General features: G+C 47.4%; 7 protein-coding genes across 8 annotated transcripts; 3 read left to right on the top strand and 4 right to left on the bottom strand.

The window, feature by feature from the left end:
* Positions 1–718: 718 nt before the first annotated feature.
* Positions 719–2,066, bottom strand: E1B28_007853 (uncharacterized protein). The gene is made up of 4 exons (XM_043152632.1): positions 1,817–2,066; positions 1,611–1,724; positions 1,409–1,542; positions 719–1,330 (listed from the first exon to the last, which is right to left on the bottom strand). Exons 1-4 carry the CDS (start codon positions 1,878–1,880, stop codon positions 953–955), a joined length of 690 nt encoding a protein of 229 aa, XP_043010718.1. The 5' UTR covers positions 1,881–2,066; the 3' UTR covers positions 719–952.
* A 113-nt stretch (positions 2,067–2,179) lies between these two features.
* E1B28_007854 (uncharacterized protein) lies at positions 2,180–4,086 on the top strand. The gene is made up of 9 exons (XM_043152633.1): positions 2,180–2,295; positions 2,388–2,620; positions 2,688–2,792; positions 2,851–2,991; positions 3,059–3,128; positions 3,178–3,444; positions 3,609–3,693; positions 3,826–3,889; positions 3,952–4,086. Exons 1-9 carry the CDS (start codon positions 2,238–2,240, stop codon positions 3,970–3,972), a joined length of 1,044 nt encoding a protein of 347 aa, XP_043010719.1. The 5' UTR covers positions 2,180–2,237; the 3' UTR covers positions 3,973–4,086.
* Positions 4,087–4,468: 382 nt separating this feature from the next.
* Positions 4,469–6,254, bottom strand: E1B28_007855 (uncharacterized protein; the record flags this gene model as incomplete). Its single annotated transcript, XM_043152634.1, has 4 exons — positions 4,469–5,287; positions 5,340–5,553; positions 5,608–6,116; positions 6,177–6,254. The coding sequence occupies 4 exons, from the start codon at positions 6,252–6,254 to the stop codon at positions 4,469–4,471; spliced, it is 1,620 nt and encodes a 539-aa protein (XP_043010720.1).
* Positions 6,255–7,007: 753 nt separating this feature from the next.
* Positions 7,008–10,066, bottom strand: E1B28_007856 (uncharacterized protein; the record flags this gene model as incomplete). The annotated part of the gene is made up of 7 exons (XM_043152635.1): positions 7,008–7,609; positions 7,667–8,050; positions 8,115–8,547; positions 8,608–8,667; positions 8,726–8,980; positions 9,041–9,164; positions 9,222–10,066. The coding sequence occupies 7 exons, from the start codon at positions 10,064–10,066 to the stop codon at positions 7,008–7,010; spliced, it is 2,703 nt and encodes a 900-aa protein (XP_043010721.1).
* Positions 10,067–11,128: 1,062 nt separating this feature from the next.
* E1B28_007857 (uncharacterized protein) lies at positions 11,129–13,968 on the top strand. The gene is made up of 4 exons (XM_043152636.1): positions 11,129–11,503; positions 11,556–11,685; positions 11,749–11,858; positions 11,914–13,968. The coding sequence occupies exons 1-4, from the start codon at positions 11,178–11,180 to the stop codon at positions 13,943–13,945; spliced, it is 2,598 nt and encodes an 865-aa protein (XP_043010722.1). The 5' UTR covers positions 11,129–11,177; the 3' UTR covers positions 13,946–13,968.
* On the bottom strand, positions 13,969–17,801 carry E1B28_007858 (uncharacterized protein). 2 transcript variants are annotated; one of them, XM_043152637.1, is made up of 12 exons: positions 17,436–17,801; positions 17,280–17,382; positions 16,797–17,217; positions 16,385–16,708; positions 16,119–16,331; positions 15,896–16,037; positions 15,518–15,835; positions 15,221–15,435; positions 14,930–15,147; positions 14,734–14,859; positions 14,485–14,640; positions 13,969–14,426 (listed from the first exon to the last, which is right to left on the bottom strand). In XM_043152637.1, the coding sequence occupies exons 1-12, from the start codon at positions 17,635–17,637 to the stop codon at positions 14,102–14,104; spliced, it is 2,763 nt and encodes a 920-aa protein (XP_043010723.1). In that variant the 5' UTR covers positions 17,638–17,801; the 3' UTR covers positions 13,969–14,101. The 2 variants fall into 2 exon arrangements, with proteins under 2 accessions (XP_043010723.1, XP_043010724.1); XM_043152638.1 differs by having other exon boundaries at positions 14,734–15,147.
* Positions 17,802–17,829: 28 nt separating this feature from the next.
* Positions 17,830–19,258, top strand: E1B28_007859 (uncharacterized protein). Its single transcript, XM_043152639.1, has 4 exons — positions 17,830–18,029; positions 18,087–18,205; positions 18,278–18,701; positions 18,757–19,258. Exons 1-3 carry the CDS (start codon positions 17,854–17,856, stop codon positions 18,484–18,486), a joined length of 504 nt encoding a protein of 167 aa, XP_043010725.1. The 5' UTR covers positions 17,830–17,853; the 3' UTR covers positions 18,487–18,701; positions 18,757–19,258.
* Positions 19,259–20,873: the final 1,615 nt, after the last annotated feature.

Raw genomic sequence — 20,873 nt, forward strand, 5'->3', positions numbered from 1 at the left:
TAAACGAAAACACTAGCATTAAATACAAGGTTTCAGAGGCAGGGGAGTGAACGGTAGTGTGGAATAAGCCAAACGATACAGCAGAGGTCCCAAATCGACCTGTAAGCGAGACGGCAGTGAGCTGGCCTAGCGCGAGCTTTGCTACTTGCCGAAGTCTTGCCGGACGTGACGATACGTGACAAAACGCTTTGCACTTCTCGAATCACCCTCGGACACTCTCCGAGGCTTCTTACAGCTATCCTAAAATCCTCATAAATTCAGGTTAACGTTTTGAGCACTATTAAAATACTCTAGTCAAATTTTTGATATGGTAAGTGGTGTGTGGAAGTGGTACTCGAAAATGTTGCATATCCCTAAACAGAATAGTAGTAGCGCCTTGTAGATATTATCATCATCAATATAGACATACCAAAAGTGCGCGTTTCGGTGGCAAGAATGAATCTGTGTAATGAAATTGAGAAACAATGATACTATCCGTTGAGTTACATCTTTGGAAGGTTTATCTCCCCTCTTTTGCTATGCCGTCAAACAGCTGCGTCACCTTCAATCAAACTACACAACCGTTCTATATCGCCAGCTGCATCGGGAGTAGGGACTACAATGGCTTATTGCAAACGAAGATCTTATACGGTTTGTTTCTCGCCGCGTGTCGGCTCGCCTACCTGATTCGGAACTGAGTTGGGTCGAAGTGCTTGGTATCTTATTACACAAGATTTAGTGGTAGACTAAGAGCGTCAATGACAGCGAACGAAAGCAATGGTATAGACAAGTTTTATAAAAAAGAAGATCGACTGCTGCCAATTATAGTACACGTTCTCGAACATACTAAAAAAAAGAAGAAATCGTCAAGATCTCGCCCAAGAACCACTCTCGCTGGTGACAAGAACTTTCCACTTCTCCTCCAAGCATAACAAGAGGGGGAAATGGATCTAGTGAAAAAAAGGGGGAACCTTCACACCAAAACGGAAGTAGGAGGTTCCATAGCCAAACCCGAAGTCGCAGTCACCTCCAGATTCAAATCCGCTTGCGAACCAGACTTGAGCATAACAATATGGGGCTTCACGCGGTCTCGCTGCTGCTGCTGGAGTCGATCAGACAAGCTTCGTCGCGGTAGGGGCTTGATCATCCGAGCTTTCGCCGATGCGTTGAGGTGGGGTGGCAGAGACAAAGAAATAATCCCAGATTCGTCGGACGAATCAGAATCGTAATCGCTATCATCTTCATCTTCTGCCGAGTTGGAAGTCGTAGAATCTGAACTCTCAGACGTAGTGGGAGACATTTCTGTGTCTTGTTGGCTTGGTTTGGTTGTGAAAACGCCTAGACCGAGGTTCTGAGAAGGTCGTTCATGGTTTAAGGCGCGAAGAGGAGTCATAAGCGCAAGGCGTTATCTCGAGTAAAAATGGCGTACCATTTCGATATATTGATTCACTCCCTCGGTGATATTCTCGATATCAACGCTGCTGGGATCCGTCTCCATACGTTGTGTCAGTTCTGCATTTGACGCTTCCATTTGAGGGAGAAAGGCCTGAACGCGAGATAAGACTAAACAAGCCGGAGGTGGGTTCAGCCCTTTCGTTGCCTTTTGATTTCCCAAACAAGAAGACACATACGAGGACTAGGTCCGACTGGATGCGGCTTCTTCTCCTCAAAGTCAAGTTTGAGTTCTGGTTTGGAGGAGAAAGAGGACGCTGAAGTTGATGTGTTCAGTTTCTGGAAAGTGTTATCTATGAGATGCGCCACAACGAGGGAAAAAGGGGGAAAGACACGAAGCTTCGTCAGAACGGCTAAAATGGAACAGATAGATAACGGCACTCACGAAACCTCCTCACCCTTTCATCCTCATCTTCTACTTCAAGCCTCTCGATAGTATGAGATTGCATGTCCTTCTCGTAAGCGTGAGTATCGTGGTAGATGGATGGTCAATGAAAAGACCGAATAGAAGTAGAATTGCAAAAGAGCGAAGAGCCAGCTTGCCGATAAAGCTTTCACAGACTCTGTTGCTGCTCGTTAATTGGAAGTCGAAAAGGGAACTCCGGAGAGGAAATGGGAAAAAAATTGCAAACAGAGGCCGATACGCCAAATCAGAACCAAATTAAAGCCATTTCAGGAATATCACGTGGTCGTACACGCGACGACCACACGACATATCGTATCATGCCGTGAGAGTTTTATGGATTTGCTCTTTCATCAGTAGCCACTGAATTATTGTAACGACCAAGTAACGACCAAGCAAACCAATGGCAGGAGACAAAGAAACTCTTATTGGAATGGGATTTGACCCCGCACGAGTCGAATGTCGGTCGGTTCTTTGCGTAAAACTCATAAAACATCATATATCTTACTGACCGAATTATTTGTTTTTCCATTGGCGATGATCTCTTCTCCAGGGGCTCTCAAATCGACAGGAAACCGTGGGCTTCAACCAGCGATGGACCATATCCTTGAAAACGAAGGCAAACCTGTACCTTCTCTCGACTCTGTGACGCAAACATCAGGAACAAGTGGTAGCTCAGGCCCAGGTTCGATGGACGTGGATGAGGATGAGGAAGATTTGGAAGCGTTGAGGAGTCAAATTGATGGTGCCGGCGCGGGTCCTGGTCCTGCTGGTCAAGAAGCCAAGGTTCGAGGACGATTCGGAGTTGGATTTGCATCCTTTCTTCCGACCTAATCCATACTTCCTTTTTCAGAGTCTTAAATGTTCCCAATGTGGGAAGACGTTCAGAAACACTGCCCTCGCCAATTTTCATGCGGGGAAGAGTGGGCATGATCAATTTGAGGAATCCACCGAAGAGGTAAGTTAGCAATCCTCGCTAGCTTTCACGTTGCTGACTATCTATCGCGTTCCGTTAGATGAAGCCGTTGACTGAAGAAGAAAAGAAGGAACGTCTTGCGGAACTCAAAGAGAAAATGGCTGAGAAACGTGCACGTAAGGCGGTGGAAGAAGCTGCTGAGCAGAAAGCGAACGAGGCTATCAAGCGCAAGGCAGGAAAGGTATGTTATTGCGACTGGGAACCGGCAGAGTTGCTTTCTCAGTCATTTGACACCTTTTTAATTTTAGGATTTGAACAAGATCAAGGAAGAATTGCAGACAAAGGAAGTTATCAAAGAAGCGGAGCAAAAAAGACGAGGTGCGGTCGATGATCTGCCCACTTTTCTCATCTCACGATCATATGTTAGACAAGATCGAAGACGCGAAAGCACGCGCTGCTGTGAAAGCCCAGATTGAAGCGGACAAAAGGGAGCGCGCGGAAAAAGCGGCTAGGGAAAAGGCTTTGCGAGAAGGAAAAGCTCTTCCTGAGAGTAGCTCTGCTGCTCCTGCACGTCCAGCTCCGTCCACCTCAGCCCCTTCAGGCGTTTCGGGAAGAGATTTCAAGGATACAAGATTGCAAGTTCGGATGTCGACAGGTGGTCAACCCTATACTACAACTCTTCCTAGCGACGCGCGTGAGTGCAAGGTTTTTTAAAGCTTTTCCCCCCACCTTCCCGCTGGGTTCCTTTGACCCTTTTGAGGTATCCGACTGCACCGGATACAATACACGGCGTTCTCCTTCAACTATACTTGAAAACTGTTCTCCAAGTCCCTGTGTGCTGATACATCTTTGAGTTAGCGTTACGTGAAGTGGCCGAATTCATCGCTGCGCAAAACCTTTCTGTCAATGTCGACACCGTTACGCTCGCGCAACACTTTCCGAGGTAAAAGCTCCCTTTATGTCTATTCATAAAATGAATCTGACTTTTGAATTCATTGTCGTTCACTCCTTCGACGGTATTCATTCTTTACCAACGCGTCAATCTCTGATATCACCGACATCTTCGACCCTTTAGAAAAACCTTTGCTCCTTCCGATTTTTCCAAGTCTTTGAGAGACCTAGGTCTTACTCCTTCGGCGGTCAGGAGCAGCTACTTGTGTTTTTCCATTCCGGCAGCTGACTCTCATTGATCGCTTTGTAGGTTCTTATCGCCACGCCTTGATTTGGATTCTGGCCGTTTCCACGGATCTTCGGGGGAGATGACAATTGTACCATTGTAACATTGCTATCTTCTTATTCAAGTCATCCTCACGTATAAACATCCGTAAGTGGTCCATCAGCGTGCACACGGTGTGCAGTGTGGAAGCTGGTGATTGGAAAGGCAATTTCCGTTCGGTTCTGACGCTGAAATCGGTTCTACGGAGATTCTATAAGGTTGTCTTCGGCGCGAATAGCGAGTCAGAACGTTTCATGTTATAACCGTGCCTCGGATCCAGACCGACCGAGGGCCCAGGTACATCGTGAAATTGAACATCAAGGAGTTCAAGTATGTAGAATTCAAAAATCCTTGCGTACGTTTACGTTTTTCGATCACCGCTCGCTGGCAGCAGGTTAAGGCATAATAGACGCGTCACCTTCGTTCGCATGCATTATCAATATCATAAAAAAAAACCGGGACCATGGGGATGGCGCAGTCTCGCGTACAGCGAGAGTTGTTTTCAAATATATTCATAGAGAGTAATACGACCATTAATCGAACCTACAGCAACCCGCCCCTCACACTCATCCACCGCCACCCGATTCCAATCGTCAGATTCTTGCACGTCGAATACGGCTGACGCGTGTGATTGCGTAGGTTCGTCTGTAAGATCATCTGGTCGTGGGGGAAGAGTCACCGCCGACCAGTCTCCCGAAAGGCCGTCGTCCTCGTGAGCCAGGACCTCGGAGTCACTGAATCGCGCAGTAGTGGCAGTGGCAGTGGCGGGAGACAACATAAGCCCAGCTAAGCGCTGTCCCGTTTCACCTTGGAGAAAGTATTCTTCCGTGTGGCTGTCTATCCATACAGCGGTTCCGTAAATTCCAACCGCCATATCGGAAATTGCAAAAAGCCGGATAGGTGAGGATATTGTTTGATGTAAGGTTGGAGGGAAACGAAAAGGTAAATTGATGTTCACAAGTCCTGCCGTCGTCCTCGGACTCGTGGAAGCGGTGGAACCTGAGAGAGGAGTGTAGAGACGGTTGGGATGAAGAACGTAGTGTTGGAGTAAGTTTACTGGCCATGGGAATAAGCTGGAGAATCGGACGAGGATGTTGATGGGTGTGGGCCGATCGTGGGTAGCAGGAGCCTGCTCATAGTGTTTTATGTCTCGCTCGATGCGACAACTGTCGAGTCGCCATTGGAATGTATGGACAATGACTGGGGAGAGGACTTGAATATCTTCGCTTCTTCGGAACGCTTCTAGGGAATAAAGCTCCAATGTAATTGGACGGACGATGACAATATAATCGTGCTCTATAATGGATTCAAGGACGTGGGGCTGGAAATCATGTAAGATACGGTGACTTGTTGGGACCGGTTGGAATTCTTACCTGATTCGTCGGCAGGAGTGGTTGTGGATGTCTTAACTCTGTCTCCTTGGACGGGTCCCTGATATCTAATATTTTTACTTCGTCGTGTAATCCGAGAACCAAGAGCGTAGTTCCCGTGAAGGATGAGACGATTTTTACCTCTGTAGACAAGGTTTTGAGCGTAACAAAAGCCGAATCGGGCGCTTTGGAGAGGTCGACGCCCCAAATCTCGACGCTGAAATCGATAAGTAAGGTTTTCTTGAACTCTCCAGGGAAAGACTTCACTCACCCCGGAGTTTTGACGGCCAATATGCCTTGCTCGACAACAGAAGTCGTGTTCACAGCATATCCGCCCCACAACCTGATGTCTCGCCAAGCGACGCAAGATGCATCGTCTGCAGAACCACTGATATCCCATAACTCGAAGAGGAGCGTACGGGGTTCGAGGTGTTGTCCATAAGCAACTGACAGGAGACATGAGCGCCCTGAGGACAATGTGACGAAATGAAGCGATATAATTCGCAGAGACGCCGGCCCAGGCACAGGCCATTGCGAGGTTAGACCAGTATAAAGAAAAGCTTTGCGAGTGGCGACCGGTGACGGTGAACTCCAGTTTTGATACAATTTCAGTGACCGCTGAACGCAACGTTCCAACTCCACTGTGGAAAGTGTGTTGACAGAATGGGCATCTCGGAAGAGCCTGGGAACAGGAATTCTGCGTTTGACTTTGGTTTCTTCGCGAAGCAACCGAATCCACAGGTCTCGTGAATAAGTCAAATCACGGAAATGGTTTGATACCTAGGACAGAATCAAACTCGTCGAATCATTACCAATGTCGAAGGTTTGATTACGACGCACCTGCCTCAGTTTAAGCACGTGTTGGAGGGGGAGGTGTTGAAGTATTGCTGCGTAGATTTCCTCAGGAAGAGACTGCATAGCTAAAAGAATATATGTCATCCTGAGGTCATTTATTCGTCGGGTTTAAATACTCACCGAAATGCCCAAGGCACCGATGATCTGGGAATAGAGGGGGCTTCGAGGAACACTGGTGGCTAGCTTTTTAAACTTCTTGGACCTTTACGAAAACGACATGGTCAACAATTGAAATAGGCAAAGCCCAGTTCATCATCATCACATACGAAAGAAGCGGGAAACATATACCGGGCTCTATATCTTCCGGAAACATCCTACCAAATCGCACATTCCTTGCTTCAACAAGAATAAACGGAGGCCATATCATAATCGTTAGTTCTGTAAGCAAAGCCGCCTTACCTGGCGCATCGATGCGAACTCCCGCAATGATGGAATATAAATAGTACACATCATACCAAAGAAGCCTGTACAACTATGCAGCCCGACGCTTCATCGGAAGGCAGCGGGGTTTGGGGAGGAGTACTAGTATGTGGTTCCTGAGGTGGCCCGATAAAGAGAACTGCTATTATCTTATCAAAAAACAACGCACGGTTCATTCGGACATGAACTACTATAGAACAATGGTACCGGCCCTGGGACGGCGTTTGTTTGCGGTCCGGCGATGTCCGTGCATTTCGTGCTATCGGTCCAGACGTCAATCTCCAAGCCAACTACGCCTAGGTCGGCAAGGTACCACTTACCTCCACCGGGCTGATGTATTAGGATGATATGGTGGCTTCATTCCATATACATATATCTGCCTAAACTTCAACTCAGTTAATCATCCCTCAGCTCTTCCAAGAAAGCCACAACTCCTTGTGCGATGTTCACACCAGTAGTGATGTCGCCAAGCTCAACTTCCCTTCGAGCATCACCTGTCAACGAGCCGGTTTCTTCATCATCCTCCGTGCCATCACCACCTTCTTCATTGATACCCTTATTTATGGTAGCATAGAACTTGACAAGAGCCTTCGCATTCTGAACCATCTTGTCGAGTTTTGCGCGTCTTATCTGTCGTCGGTTTGAAGCAGGAACAGACGGCTCCATAGGTAGAGCGGCAATAATGAGTTCCTGATTGGCGGGATTGTCTCTCATAAACAACCCAAAGAGGACCGAGAGATGGCCCAAAAGGAAGGAGGCGTCGGCTTCCGCTTCCACGCTATCGACGTCAGCTTTGACTTGTAGAATTGCATCCGCGTCATGTGGTGGAGGGGTGGAGGGCGAGGACTCTCGCTTCAACTTGGTGGTGGCAGTTGACCGTACTCGGGCTAACTGATGATGGTATACATCGGCAAGGATATTGAGTATGCTGACCGAGTTGGGACAGGTGCAGGAGGAAATACAGGGTTCTCGCTGGTCAATGCATTTGGGATCGAAACCTTGAGAGACGGTGAGAACGCAAAAATGAAAATGAAAATAAATAAATCAAACGCAACTGGTTTCCCTTAATCTATCCTTTGCGACGCCTACTTCCTGCACGATATTGGTTAGAAGGCCGAGGGCGAGGCATAAACGATCCAGCGCTTGAACTTGAGAATAAACGTTCCTTCGGCCATCCCCCTTCACAGCGGCCTTGAGATCTTCTTCATTATCACTATCCGTCATCTGCTCTTTCTTTACCACCTCTTTACCTTTCCCTACTTTCCCGTTGCCAGTCCCCCTTAGGTTTTTCAACCGAACACGATCGGCTCTGCAAACCTGGCCAATGACAAAAGTCAACGAGACCGGATCGTTGACGATACTGCCGCTCCAGTCAGGGTCTGCATGCGTCAAGCTAACGAGCACACGGAACGCAAGTTCAATGCATTTACATGCGGAGGCTATTCATGCAGGTAAAAATGAAAAGTCAGCAAGAACAATACTTCATAACACAAACTTCCGTACCAAAGTCCGCCGAAGAAGTCTCGTCATCAACGTCAGGGTGGTTAAGGGAAAAAGCGGCGTTTGCACAAGCTGCTTCAGCACATACACCCAAACCGATCAAACCCTTGGGTAGCCAACCCTCCTCTCGCGCGTGTCCGATTAAATCACCAAGGTCCTCCGCTTCGTCGTTCGACCACCTTTTCAACAAGTAACAGTCAAACATCCCAAGTAGATCTTGAAATGCTCCAAAACGGATGTGAACATCCGGAACCGCCGAATTAAGATTGCCGGTCGTTGATCTAGGTACCCCGTTGGACGGTGTAGATGAATTGATAATGAGCGGTATAAGTTGCGTACGCATGGACTGCAGAAGGGGTCGCAGATGGTAAGCCGGAGACAGGGAGATTGGCGCGATCGTTGCAAGGGTATGTGTAACGAGCGAAAGCGTCGACACCTATACGACGACAAAAATTAGTTCCCCGTGCAAACCGGGTGGGGGAAATTACTGGATTACCGTGTGGGTCAACGGAAATAACTGAGATTTGGACAAGATGGTATCGTGCAGAGATTTTAGCTACACACAAAAACGATTCAGTGGGTTTGTCAAGAAAAGGCCTTGCAGTGGACCGTACCAATATACGATCGCTTTTCGTTATGCCTATCTTCTTGAGCTGGCCATCAAGTATCAATGATTGAGATATCAAATGCAAGGGGTCCCGATCCGGGGTTATGATAGCGAGAAGGGAAAACAAATTCGTTATGAACGGAGAACGACCCGATTCGCCATAAGTGCCAGTAGGCATGTGTGCTCTTTCAACGAGGTCAGAAAGTGATCCAGTATCTCGTGCGACGAGTGCGCAAAAAAATGCAAATATAGCGTCGAGAACCTAGTAGTAGGTGGTCATTCAACACTCGGTCTAAAGAGACGGAAAATAATGATAATGCACCCGATCCTCGCCCGAGCCCGCTCGTCCCTCAGCAAACGCCTCCCATGTCCGAAGAAGAAAATCCGCGGCTTTGGCTTTCCTAGCGAATTCAGTCTCGCAAAGCCGGTTTGTGATCTCCAAAGCACTTGTTTCCAGAGATATTTGTAAGGTTTGGATCACTGCAAGACTTTAACAACCTCACCTGGTCCTTCTCAAGGCAGGACTCTCCTCCTTGTCCATTCCCTCTAACAGATACCCCACTTCATCCAAAAATCTGCGACTCTCCCCTTTGTTTCTGATCTCGGTGATACTCTTGAACGGCTTTATGGTATCCGGAGGTAGTGCCGTTTTCTCGCTACCTCCCTTTCCCTTCCCTACCTTCGCCTTGCCTTTGCGAGGAGTAGTATTTACTGAGGAAACAGTCGATTCCATGGTGGGACCAAAAGGGTCATCCTCAGAGTTATCTACACCCCAACGCATCCTCAATGAGTTATACGACTCCCGATTCATATATTCGTCCTCTTCTTCTTGAAGCGTCTGTTCCAGAGACGTCATAGAAGAAGGATCGACTGGGAGAGCGACGAGGAATGTGCGTGATTTCCCTGCGTAGGTTCTCTTGAGAGAGGTCGTTCGTCTTGACGGAGTTAGAGGGGCAACGTCTGTATGGGATCTTTTTGCCGGCGATGGAGGTAATGAGTGTGAAGATGCGTTATGGTTTGAAGAGCTCGGGCTCGGGAAGGAGGGTAATGAGGATGTTCTGTCAACTATCCTGCTAGTACTTGGAGTCCCCGGTTCGCTTGCTATATAACTCTCTGTTTTCGATCTTCCTAGCATACGCCTTGCCACTTTGTTGGGAGGATGATTCTTGTTGGAGGAAAGCGAAGCGGTAGCATCGTCAAAGATTCGAGAGAGATCCCGAGCAAGTTTCGGAGGAGTAGGCGTTGGAGGTTGAAGTTCAAGTCTCTGTTTCTTGGGTATGTCGAGCTCTTCCTCGGTTTCCACTTTCCTTTTTGCCGCTCTTTTGCTGTAGGTTCGGATTAGAGACATTGAGTAGTCAGGTGACTAGTTCTCGCGATTAAACGTGACAACGGCTCAAGCGTGTGTAGGGACCAATAATATAGTAGATAAGATAGTGTTTCTCAACACAAGGACGAGGAATGTTTGGTTTTCAGGCGATACAGCTAGGGCCCAGCAATGAAGACTAGATACCAATATATGTCATTAACTCTGCGCTTTTCTCGTGAAGACGTAAAGATTGAAGGGAGCTTAAGTAGCTTTTTGAAACATTTACACTTGAACGAGATATTCAAGATGTCAGATGACTCTACGAGCATACTGACTGGGTATCACTTTGAGTTTCTTTTCCTCAACCAACTTCAGTGTTTCGTTCTTATATGTAAAAACATGGCTCTCCGAGTTCAGGGTTCATAGGCCAAGTAACAAATGGTCCCATAGAGGATGCAAACAAAAAAAGGAAGTCCAATGAAGTTAGAGACCGCGAGCAAGTTCAGCATCGACACAAAAATCCCAATGGTGTGACCTTGCTGTCAAAAATAGTGAGCATGTCGAGGTAGCTCTTGATTTCTCTTGATGGATGGAACGAACTGCGCGTACTTCCATGCCGAATGTAGTTGTCGAAATGAAATTCCGACGTTTGTGCAACTGTGACAGGATGGTAAGGACAGTTATCAGTGGTGGATGATAACTAAAAGCGAGAGCCCGTACTAGACTACTAGTTGTTGATTCGAGGGATGTCCTTGCAGACGCCAGTGATATAATTCTGTCCAAACGATCCGGCTTCGATAACCAACGTGAAAGACGAGTCGGACCCTGATGCGGCATCACATGTACAGAATTTAAACGTCTTGAGTCTCGAGCAACTCTGTGATATATTGCCGAAGCTAATGCAGATATATATGGCACTACATTTCAATCACGAAAACAATGGGAGTGGGCCTCTTTTGGGTAGGTCAGGAAGAATGGCAAGGAAGTTGATTTTATAGACGGTGTCCATGTACGTCCACAGAGTCTGGAAGTGGGCAAAGCAGCTGAGCCATCAGGTGACATTTTGTCGCGACAGCGTGACATACGCGTGACATAAACGACTTCGTTGAACCGTAACGTACCTCCTCGTCGGTCCTCAGCCTTTGAGTTCACAATGAGCCTTCATATCCTCCAGAATAGGATCGACACATTTACAAAGTCAAGGCGTAACAAAGCCTCCTCGAAATCGACCAACAACCTCAAATGGCCTCATCCATCTCATTACAAGGCAACACCACAGAAATTGGCCGAGGCAGGATTTTTTTTCGACCCGAGTCCAGGCGACAAAGATAGCGTTACATGTTATATGTGCAATAAGCAGCTTAGTGAGTGGGCGGAGGAGGACGATCCATTCGAGATTCATTTCGAGAAATGTGGGAAGAAATGCGGATGGGCCAGCGTGAAGTGTGGATTTGTGGAAGACAAGGATGGAACCGACGGGTGAGTGTGGCTCTTCTACTCATGCCATTTTCTGTTTTAACGGTCTTTACAGCTTTGCCTTCAAGGACAAGAACCGTCTACCCACGTCCAAGGCCATGGAGAAAGCGCGTTTACTGACATTTATCTGGGAGGACCAATGGCCACACGATAAAGCTAACTATCAGTCAGTGAACTCTAAGAGTGTAGCTATCTCCTCCATTTGCTTATTGTGCTATTTCTCACTCTTCTCACTCTTTCTCAAACAGATGGCGCGTGCCGGTTTTATATATGTACCAACTGAGCAGGGCGATGACGCAGTTGAATGCATGTATTGCGATGTATCCTTGTCTGGGTGGAACAAAGAAGACGATCCAACGTGCGTTGTCGTAAATGAGATTTCCCAAGACGTGGTCTGAAATCTGTCATTGTAGCGAAGAACATCGGAAGCGCGCCAAAGCGCTTTGCCCAATGTTCCCCGACATTGGTACAGGTTCGCTTAAAGCCTCCACCTCGAAATCGAAATCCAAACAGAAATCTATACATATGGAAGTCTTGATGCCTACAAAGGATTATGATGGCCAGGACGATGAGGAGGTCCCAACTGCACAGAAAATGACTTCTACCAGCAAGACTCCTCGCAAACCCAAATCCACAGCGAGAGGAGCGAAAACCCCTGCGGCCCGTGCCCGTAGCACATCGCGGTCAAGACAAGTTCCAGTTGATGAGGAGGAAGAGGAGGAGGAGGAGGAGGAGGACCCCTCTCGTGGAGTCACACCCGCTCCCCCTCCTAAATCTCAGAAAAAACCTACCACTACCCATAAACGAACGCGGTCACGGTCAAAGTCTGCAGCCCCGCCTCAGACCGATACGGATGAAGATGCTGTCACCGCGCGTGCGACTAGGACAAGAGGAAAGTCTAAGGGTATTGGAGAGACGGAGAGCGATGATCAGAGTAGCAAGGCCAAACCCCAGCGAGTTCGTTCAAAGTCGAAAGCACGGGTGTCTGTCATTCCCGAAGACGATGCAGCGGAGAGAGAAGACGTCAAAGATGACGAAGAGGAGCCCAATCTAGCTCGGAAGGCGAAGGGCAAAGAGACGAAGGGCAATGCGAAAGTCGCTACTTCCGTACCAGCAGAAACGCCGGATGATGACCCTGCTCCACGGACACGCAAAACCTCGAAGGCACCAAAGCCTGACTCCACGACTGCGTCGAAGGCCGCCCAGCTAGAGAGTTCAGGAACAAGTACATCAAAGAAACCATCGAATCACAAAAGGACCGCATCCTCTACCTCGAAGGGTAAAAGTCGTGCTATTCCATTGCAAGCTGTCGAGTCCGACAACGAGTCGGATATGCGCGTGGAGGATATACAACCAACCACTCAATTGCCACCGCCCGCCAAGAATAAAACAACCAAACCCAAACCCAAATCGAACCTTGCAGCGTCTAGAGTCGAGCAAGAAATGGATCTGGATACTGAGGTGGTCGACTCAGCTGATCCCCTCGACTTGGTACCTCCACCGTCAAAGACACGACCACCTAGTAGAAGCAAGGTTAAAGCTTTGGCGTCGCGATACGAATCAGAGGAACCTCCGGCCCCGAAACCCCACAAACCCCAGCAGCCCTCCCATACCACCGATAATAATAATGCTGTACGCCTTCCTTCCCAACGTGCGGCGGCGGCGGTCAAGTCTGCGTCGTCAAAACCTGCGTCTGCTCATGAACGGAACCCAAGTCATAGCAGGAGTGGGAGTGATTGGGAAAGGAGGGAGGTTGATATGGAGTTGCAGCTTGTAGAGATATCCTCGAATGAGGAGGACGAGAATGGTGTTAAAACGCCCTCGCCGAAGAAGCCGAAACGGAAGGTTAAGAAGATGACAACGCAGGAGGAGGAAGAGAAGGAGAACAAAAGGGGTGAGGTTGAACAACCGAAAGAGAAAGAGAGAGTAGAGGTACAGCATAATGTCCATGAGGCGATCGACCTTAGGAAGATGGACACTCATGCGGACGATCGACCTCTGTTGAAGAAATCTGATTCCAAGGAAAAGCGGGTAGAGGAGACGGTGGAACACGACCCGATGCCGCCGATAAAGGACGTTGAGATGGCCGACTCTCAGGACGAGTTCCCTCCTGTTGGTGTACAGATCCCCGTCGGGAGGCCAGTTACTCCTCCGATTGTTTCCATGACTCCGTCTTTCCCCCCAAAAACACCATTCATTCCTGGGACGAAAGGTCAGACGAACGTACCTCCTACTCCTGGTGTCCAGTTCTTCCCTCCTCTCTCGAAAGAACCTTTTGTCAACCTCGAAACGTTGAGCAACGAGGAGCTGGATATGACTGTAGAAGAGTGGATACGGTATCAAATGGGTATTGAGTATGAGAAATTCAGGAAGGATGGCGAGAATGAGTTGGCTGCGTTCCAGAAGAGGGCTGATGAAGTTAGGCGGACGATTGAGGCGCTTTGATTATTATTACGCATGATTTACTAAGCCTTGTATTGTGTCTCCACTGCGGCATTACTGCAGATTGTAGCCTACTTTTTTACATGACCATGATTGAGCAATGGGTAACTGAACTGTGGGATATACCTATTTAGAATCTCCCTCGACTATAAACCGTTTTCAACGGGTAGAATCAACCTCCATCACATCGTTCTCCCCCTCCAAAACCCCATCTTCACCCTCTTCAACCACTGTCTGCTGATAGCTAGACTCTATAGCAGGAAGATAATAGTTAACCTTCCACATATCCGCGATCTTCATATCTGCATGGTCAAAAGCGACCGCAACGACCCCATTGGTGGGGTCAAATCCATATTCCACCTCTTGACTGTTGTCACCTTCAGCGGTCGACGAAACCTGGCCCACTTTGTATTTGTATTTGTATTTCGGGATCTTGGGATACCGTGCCGAGAAGTGAGTGAGAAGAATGTTTTTGGCGTTCATTCTACAAACAAAAACAGAATAAGAATGAGTTGGATCCCACTCAAACTCGAAACACACACCTCTTCCCAATATCCAACGCTTGACCTATCGTACTATGCGCTTTCTTCGCTGCGAGTTCTTCTTGATCATCAGCCATCGTTGCTTCGTGAATGAGCACAGTTGGCGATTGAGATGCCTGTACGAGTGTTTCGGATGGGACTGTGTCTCCGGAAAACCTGTAAGGGGGTCACGATAAGAGCGAAGTCCGACGACGAAGGAAGGGAGAAGGGGGATGCAAATGAGAATGAGAACTGGACGAGACGACATACACGATACTCCACCCATCCCTATGTCGGATAACCGCCCCATAACACCTCGTACGATGACGAACATCAACCGTCGAAAAGGCTTCCAGTCCGAGCTTCTGACACATAGCACGAGCGTTCTCTCTCGATCTACATCATACTTTAGTCCTCTGGGTCGGATAGGAAAGGATAATTTCAACTTCTGCCTGAAGAAACTTACAGCTCTATATCCAACCACGGCTCGTCCCCACCCACTTGCCAAATACCCGAATCAGGATAAGACGCATATTGTCTCCAGTGGATTGCCGGGCTTAAAACCGTTACAACGCCATTTTCGTCGAAGAGTCCTAGGTCTTCCAGATCCGACATTTCCCTGAGATACAAATGTACCGCACGGATCGTAACGAGGTACAGAGGCTCCGAAGGTCGGGGGACGAACTAGGGCGAGGGAATGGAGGGGGAAGAAAATCGTCAGACGTCGTCGAGGGTGGAGGATCGTACCCGTACTTACCTCTTTTCTCTTCTTAAGAAGCCGAGCTACACCAATATGATGATCACCATGAACATGACTGATATATATACACCTCAAATCTTCCAAAACCCTCCACACGTTCATCTCCTTCCCTTCATCAGTCCCAAAATGACGGGTGAGTTGACCCCAGGTTCCCTCTCCGCAGTCTAATAGTATGTTTCCGTAGTTGGGGATCATAATGAGTGTAGACGAAACTAGAGAGAGAGAGAAAAATAAATCAACATGAACGCTCGCCACCATGCACCCATGAACACAGCCAAAGGAAGGAGACATTACCATTCCTATATTTATTGGGACACGCACTTCCCGTTCCTAAAGTGATAATTCGAACGTCCGCACCGGGGGTCTCAGCTGCTTTAACATTAACATCGTGTTGCCCCACCTTAGCAGCCTCAACCTTAACTCGCTTCTTGGCCTCCTCAAACCGGGACTGTGTGTCCTCCGGTAGGGAAATCCCAGCTGAAGAGCTGATGACTGGATGGAACCGATCCAGTTCCTCTGCTTCTTTATCTACTGCAGGTGCGGCGGGCGGGCGGACGCTCAGCACTTGATTGGCGGACATCAAGTGGACGTTTGGCGGGAGGCCGGTGATACCTGTCGTGAAACGGAAAGTGAGTTCACTGTTAAGGAACAAGATATTTCGTCCGTTCGTACTCGTGATGTCCTTCTCGGGCGTAAGAGAAAAATGGGGTACAGGGAATATCTCTGGATCCAGTTGAGACAACCGTAGCTGGTTATACGCGGCGCTGGTAAAAGTGACAGGGTCCGGGCAGTATTCCGGAGAGGCGACTACGTGCTAAAAAAGGGACCAAGAACAAGAACAAGTTAGCAAAAGAGTATAAAATAAGTAGAAAGTGAGGAGGATATTGATATTCACATGTGTATCTTTCCAAAACCCGCGCATAAAAGCCTTATATCTCTCATCCTCCACAACACCTTCACCGCAGATATGAAATACACTCCGAACAGCATATTCTGCAAGGTCTTCGTCTGCATTCGATCGGAAACGCTTGAAGAACGGAGAGTCCACAAACGGTTGGATGATCGAGGGAATATAAGCCGGAGTAGGGATGTCCAAGATCAAGACCACCTGTACAGTCAACCACGATTAGATAGGTTTAGAGAAAACTTTTGAGCACGAACACCTGGAGGATCCGAAGCTCCAATAATCTCCTCAGGTTTAACCGTTCTCGTCTCTTTCCTTCTTTTCATCTTACCCTCCTCATCAACTCCCTCATCTACAGTAACAGTGAAGGTGATACTTTCGCCTTGCGTCAATTTCCGTCGTAGGTCGCCATTAGGAATACCAAGCTCTTTCGCTTTGGTAGCATCAAACTTCCCCCGAACCCGAGGGCCGACTATAACGTATGATGCAGTCGCAGGAACTGGAACGGGATGCTTGGAATCGAACTTGGGTAGTTGGGAATGGAAACTGGGTGGAAGTCGAGCGCGCCGGTACTCGTCGACCTGAAAGTATAAGCATAAGCATATTTCATGGAGGGAAAGAGACTTTGTAACAAAAAAAAGGCATGAAAAGCATAAAATCATGACATACATTAGCCGTAGCCGTAGCCGCTCCATTCCCAAGCTCCTTAGTCTCCTTTACAGCTTGCTGCTTCTGCTTTTTGCCTCCCTTGCTGTTATCGTTTTTTCTGCCTCCACGTTCTCTTGCAGGAAACATAGTATCAATCATCAAACTTCTTAATACATTGTCCTCGTCCAGTGTAGTGGAGTTCGATAGATTGAGATTCTTGGAGTCAGCGTGTAGCCTCTTGGCTGGTCGTTGGTCGTCGGACTCTCCAGAAAGCTTGCGCTTTCCTGCTTCCGAAGTGGTAATTGCGTCTTCTATCTCTTCGGATGGGTACACAGGGATACTGAATACAGAGATATTGCCATCTTCGAAGACGGGATTTGGATTGGAAGATGGATAGGGAAGAGATGACGGCGTCTCGGTTGGAATAACGGGCATTGAGTCACTAGAAAGTTGATGAGAAAAACTATCATAAAATAAAGTAGAAGAAAAAAACACAGGACACACCGATATGTATAGTAACGCATTGACGCCATATAATGCTTCAAACCAGGAGGACCAACAACATCCAACCTCGGAATCGTCGCGTCGGCAAAAGTCATCAGTAATCCTACATGCAACCAGCTTCAGAAATCATACCAATGAGAAGAAAAAGAAACACACCTGGTAATCCAGCAGCCCTCTCGGTGGACGCACGAGTCAGAAACAGCCCCTTCATCCGCTTCCAATTCCGTCTACTTTGCAGGAACGCTCGATTCGCGTTTTCGCTGACATTGAAAAGATATTTATACGAATCAAACGCGACGACGATGCACGGTTCGGTGTCAGACGTTATGGTTGAGAGGACCGTTGCTGACCACTGCATGGCTCTTCGGTCTGCAAGAGCTCTAGTAGAAAAGAGGTTTGTAATGGTTTTTGGTTTTGTACGCGTTGAGAGGAACGGAGAAGGAAACGAAGGACGAGGGCATAAGGACGGGAGTTTTGACCAGAAGATACCGGCCAGTTTTGAACGCGTCGTTCACGGTCCGGAACGAAGGAAAGTAGGGATCCCGTTTCCTCTTTGTACCCCCACCTTCTATCTATGTCTACTGCGACACCGTATCATGCCACCCCTAGGGATAATCGCTCAAGAGCTCCAGAGTTCTACGGATTCGTCGCATGGGCCTCGACATCCTTTCTTTTCGTCGTGTATCTGCTCTGGGCTCTACTTCCAGACGAGTATATCTTGTGGTTGGGCATAGATTGGTATCCTAATAGGTGGGTTTTTTTTTACTTGAATGGATCACGATGCTTTCAACTCAACCAAGGTCTCAGGGAATGGGCACTCCTCCTCCCTGCGTATTCCATAGTCTTAGTTCTACTGACCTACTGGGTCTACATCTCGTTGACAATCTACGGGACACCGCCGTTTGATAGTATATCAACCATTATAGGTACGTTCACGTTCACGTTTCGTTTTTTTTTCTACACCCCCATTTCTCATACCATACTGACCTCCAAGGTAGACTCCCGTTCGCAGTATCCTCCGCACCAACCGACGGGTAACGGGCAGAGCTCAGGCTCAGGATACCTCATGTACACCCATTCCAACGCTAAACCAGACCTGTACGATATCCCTATTGGGCTGGTTAATCGGGTGTTGTACAGTCCTAAGGGGCGTGAAAGTGGTACTGGCCACGCACATTCTTCGAGCTCGAACGATCGAACTCAATGACATTCTTACTTTGTGAGGGAATGGACAATCCATGAATGGGATCGAAATGGATAGAAAGCTAGCCTTGTGAGGCTGGTCCTGTCGTCGCTGGGTCACGCACATTCTTCGAGCTCGAAACAATCGGACTCGAACTCGATGAACCATCTTGTACATTCTGGGAGGGACTTGTCATCGTACTTAATGTTTCATTCGAGGAACGCGGAAGAATGACCAAGATATGTATAGGACTAAAATCCTGTCGTTGCCCAATAATTACCGACTCCCTAGAACTAATGACCCGTCAAATCTCCAACGCGGTATCCAACCCAATACATACCTGGGGAGATCTAAATCATAACATGAATGAATAAAGGACGGATACCATAACTTACATCTATCTCGCGGCGTTTCCATGACTGGACAAACAGCCTCCCTTTCATCGCCCACGGCGTATCAAAATACCAGCCAGACGTATACTTGGTGAACTCGGCCCTTCCGCTCCGACTTCCTTCATTTCCAGGTCTACAACGTTCGTGACACATGTACTGGGCGATTTGTCTAGCTGCCAGTTTTACTCCTCCCAACCGACTTCCGATCGTGAACCACGAATTCAACCGCAGTGACGTCCAGGGGTGTGAGGTCGGTGTGTTATTTCATCCACCAGCGGTGGATCGTGTGATGATGAGATTGAAGGAGTGAGGTGCCAGTGTTGGAGGAAATGATGAACGCAGTAGAAGTAAACCAACCCCTACTAAGTTTTTGTTTTCAGTCAAAAAAAGAGCTTCAGAACGCGTCGTGCTCACCCAATACATGACTCGCTCGAGTATTGAGTGTAACCGTTCTTTCTATGATAACATGCAAGCCCTGAGTAATTCGACTCTCCCGAGTAACGAGCGTAACCTTGGCCATTACCGTGACGTCGATTTTTGTGCCTTGCCTCTTTCATCTTCTCATCCTCCTCGGTAGAAAAAAAACGATTGTTGGCGGGATAGGGACCTATGATTGTACATCACAAAAAATCGCGAATTGTGATATACTGTTACACAGTTTGTCACCACGTGTCAGGACGTTGAAACCAGATACTCCAATATCATCCATTATCTTTTGCCGGGCAGATTACCAAGTCAATATATTTTTCCATCATCTATCCGGTATGAATATTTTAAGTTGTCAAACCCTGAATGATCTCCAAAAGGAAATAATGTGGAGTTCATTCACTCCCGAATTTCTGACTTCGTCATCATAGCGTACAACTCCCCAATAATTTTTTTGTTTGCTTATCTCATAATGACTATAGCCTGCCTGATGTAATAAATAAAATAAGCTGGTTGTGACAGGGAGTCCTTCATGCCACAAAATTTAATGGGGTATCATTCAATGTAGGGCTTCTACATTAGGACAAGGGGGTGCCTTTGTTGGCCTTGTTAGATGTATCAGCAGTGACCATCTTAGAACTGTATAATATTCAGGATCATCACCTGTAGAGCAGGTAGAGTAGTAGATGTGTGCATATTACATGTCCTAAACTCAGATTTTGAATGTGGGGATGAACCTGTACGTCGTAGGTATGGCCCGCGCGCGCGCGTAACGCAATCAAAATCGCTAGCACTAGGCCTAAATTTGACCTTCAACAAAATAGTACTTGTAAGTACGAACTAACTTACTCGGTTTCGGTTATTCGGTACTGCATGCATGTGACTGTTAACTTCTAAAAACCGTAAAATATACTAAACCAAAATATAATAATTATAATATGTTACTCTATATATAGCTTGCAGTCACGTCAATTGGTATCAGAAACAGAAATTAAGAAATTCCTGATATAGCAACATCAAGTTCACCATATATGAAATAATTACGCCGAAATGAGCATTACAGATTTTTTTTTGCCCCGGTGTAGGGCAAACATTGATAATGTCATATCATGTCATATCTACATTATATTTGATGGTAGGTCGTCAGATAAGTGATAACAGCAGATGAGGAGCCATCGTAATTAGCGTTTACCCCCGTGGTTTTAATCCGGTATAATCCAAAATAAGGTATCCCATCATCTGGCAGGGAAATGATACTGATTCTGGGATAAGATATCACAGGCACGTCATGATAATCCATTATCCCAATCCCCGGATTTTTGTGATGTAGCCACACGCACCCTCAGATTTGGCGGGTCACATGATATTTTCGCACGCTTGTGCCAGTGTAAAACGTTGAAGTCCCCCGTTCGGTCGATGCAAGGCTAGTTCACACTAAAACATAATATAGTATAAACCTTAATGTAGTGTGACTCTAGCTACTAGTCCATAAATAATGTTGAAATCTCTTTCTTTACAGCTCATACACTTCCTGAAATATCCAGAGAGGTTTGATTTTTTTGGGAAGTTGATCGGTCCTCATACTAATGTGCA

The sequence above is a fragment of the Marasmius oreades genome, chromosome 4, assembly GCF_018924745.1.
Source record: "Marasmius oreades isolate 03SP1 chromosome 4, whole genome shotgun sequence".
In the NCBI taxonomy this organism is placed as follows: domain Eukaryota; kingdom Fungi; phylum Basidiomycota; class Agaricomycetes; order Agaricales; family Marasmiaceae; genus Marasmius; species Marasmius oreades.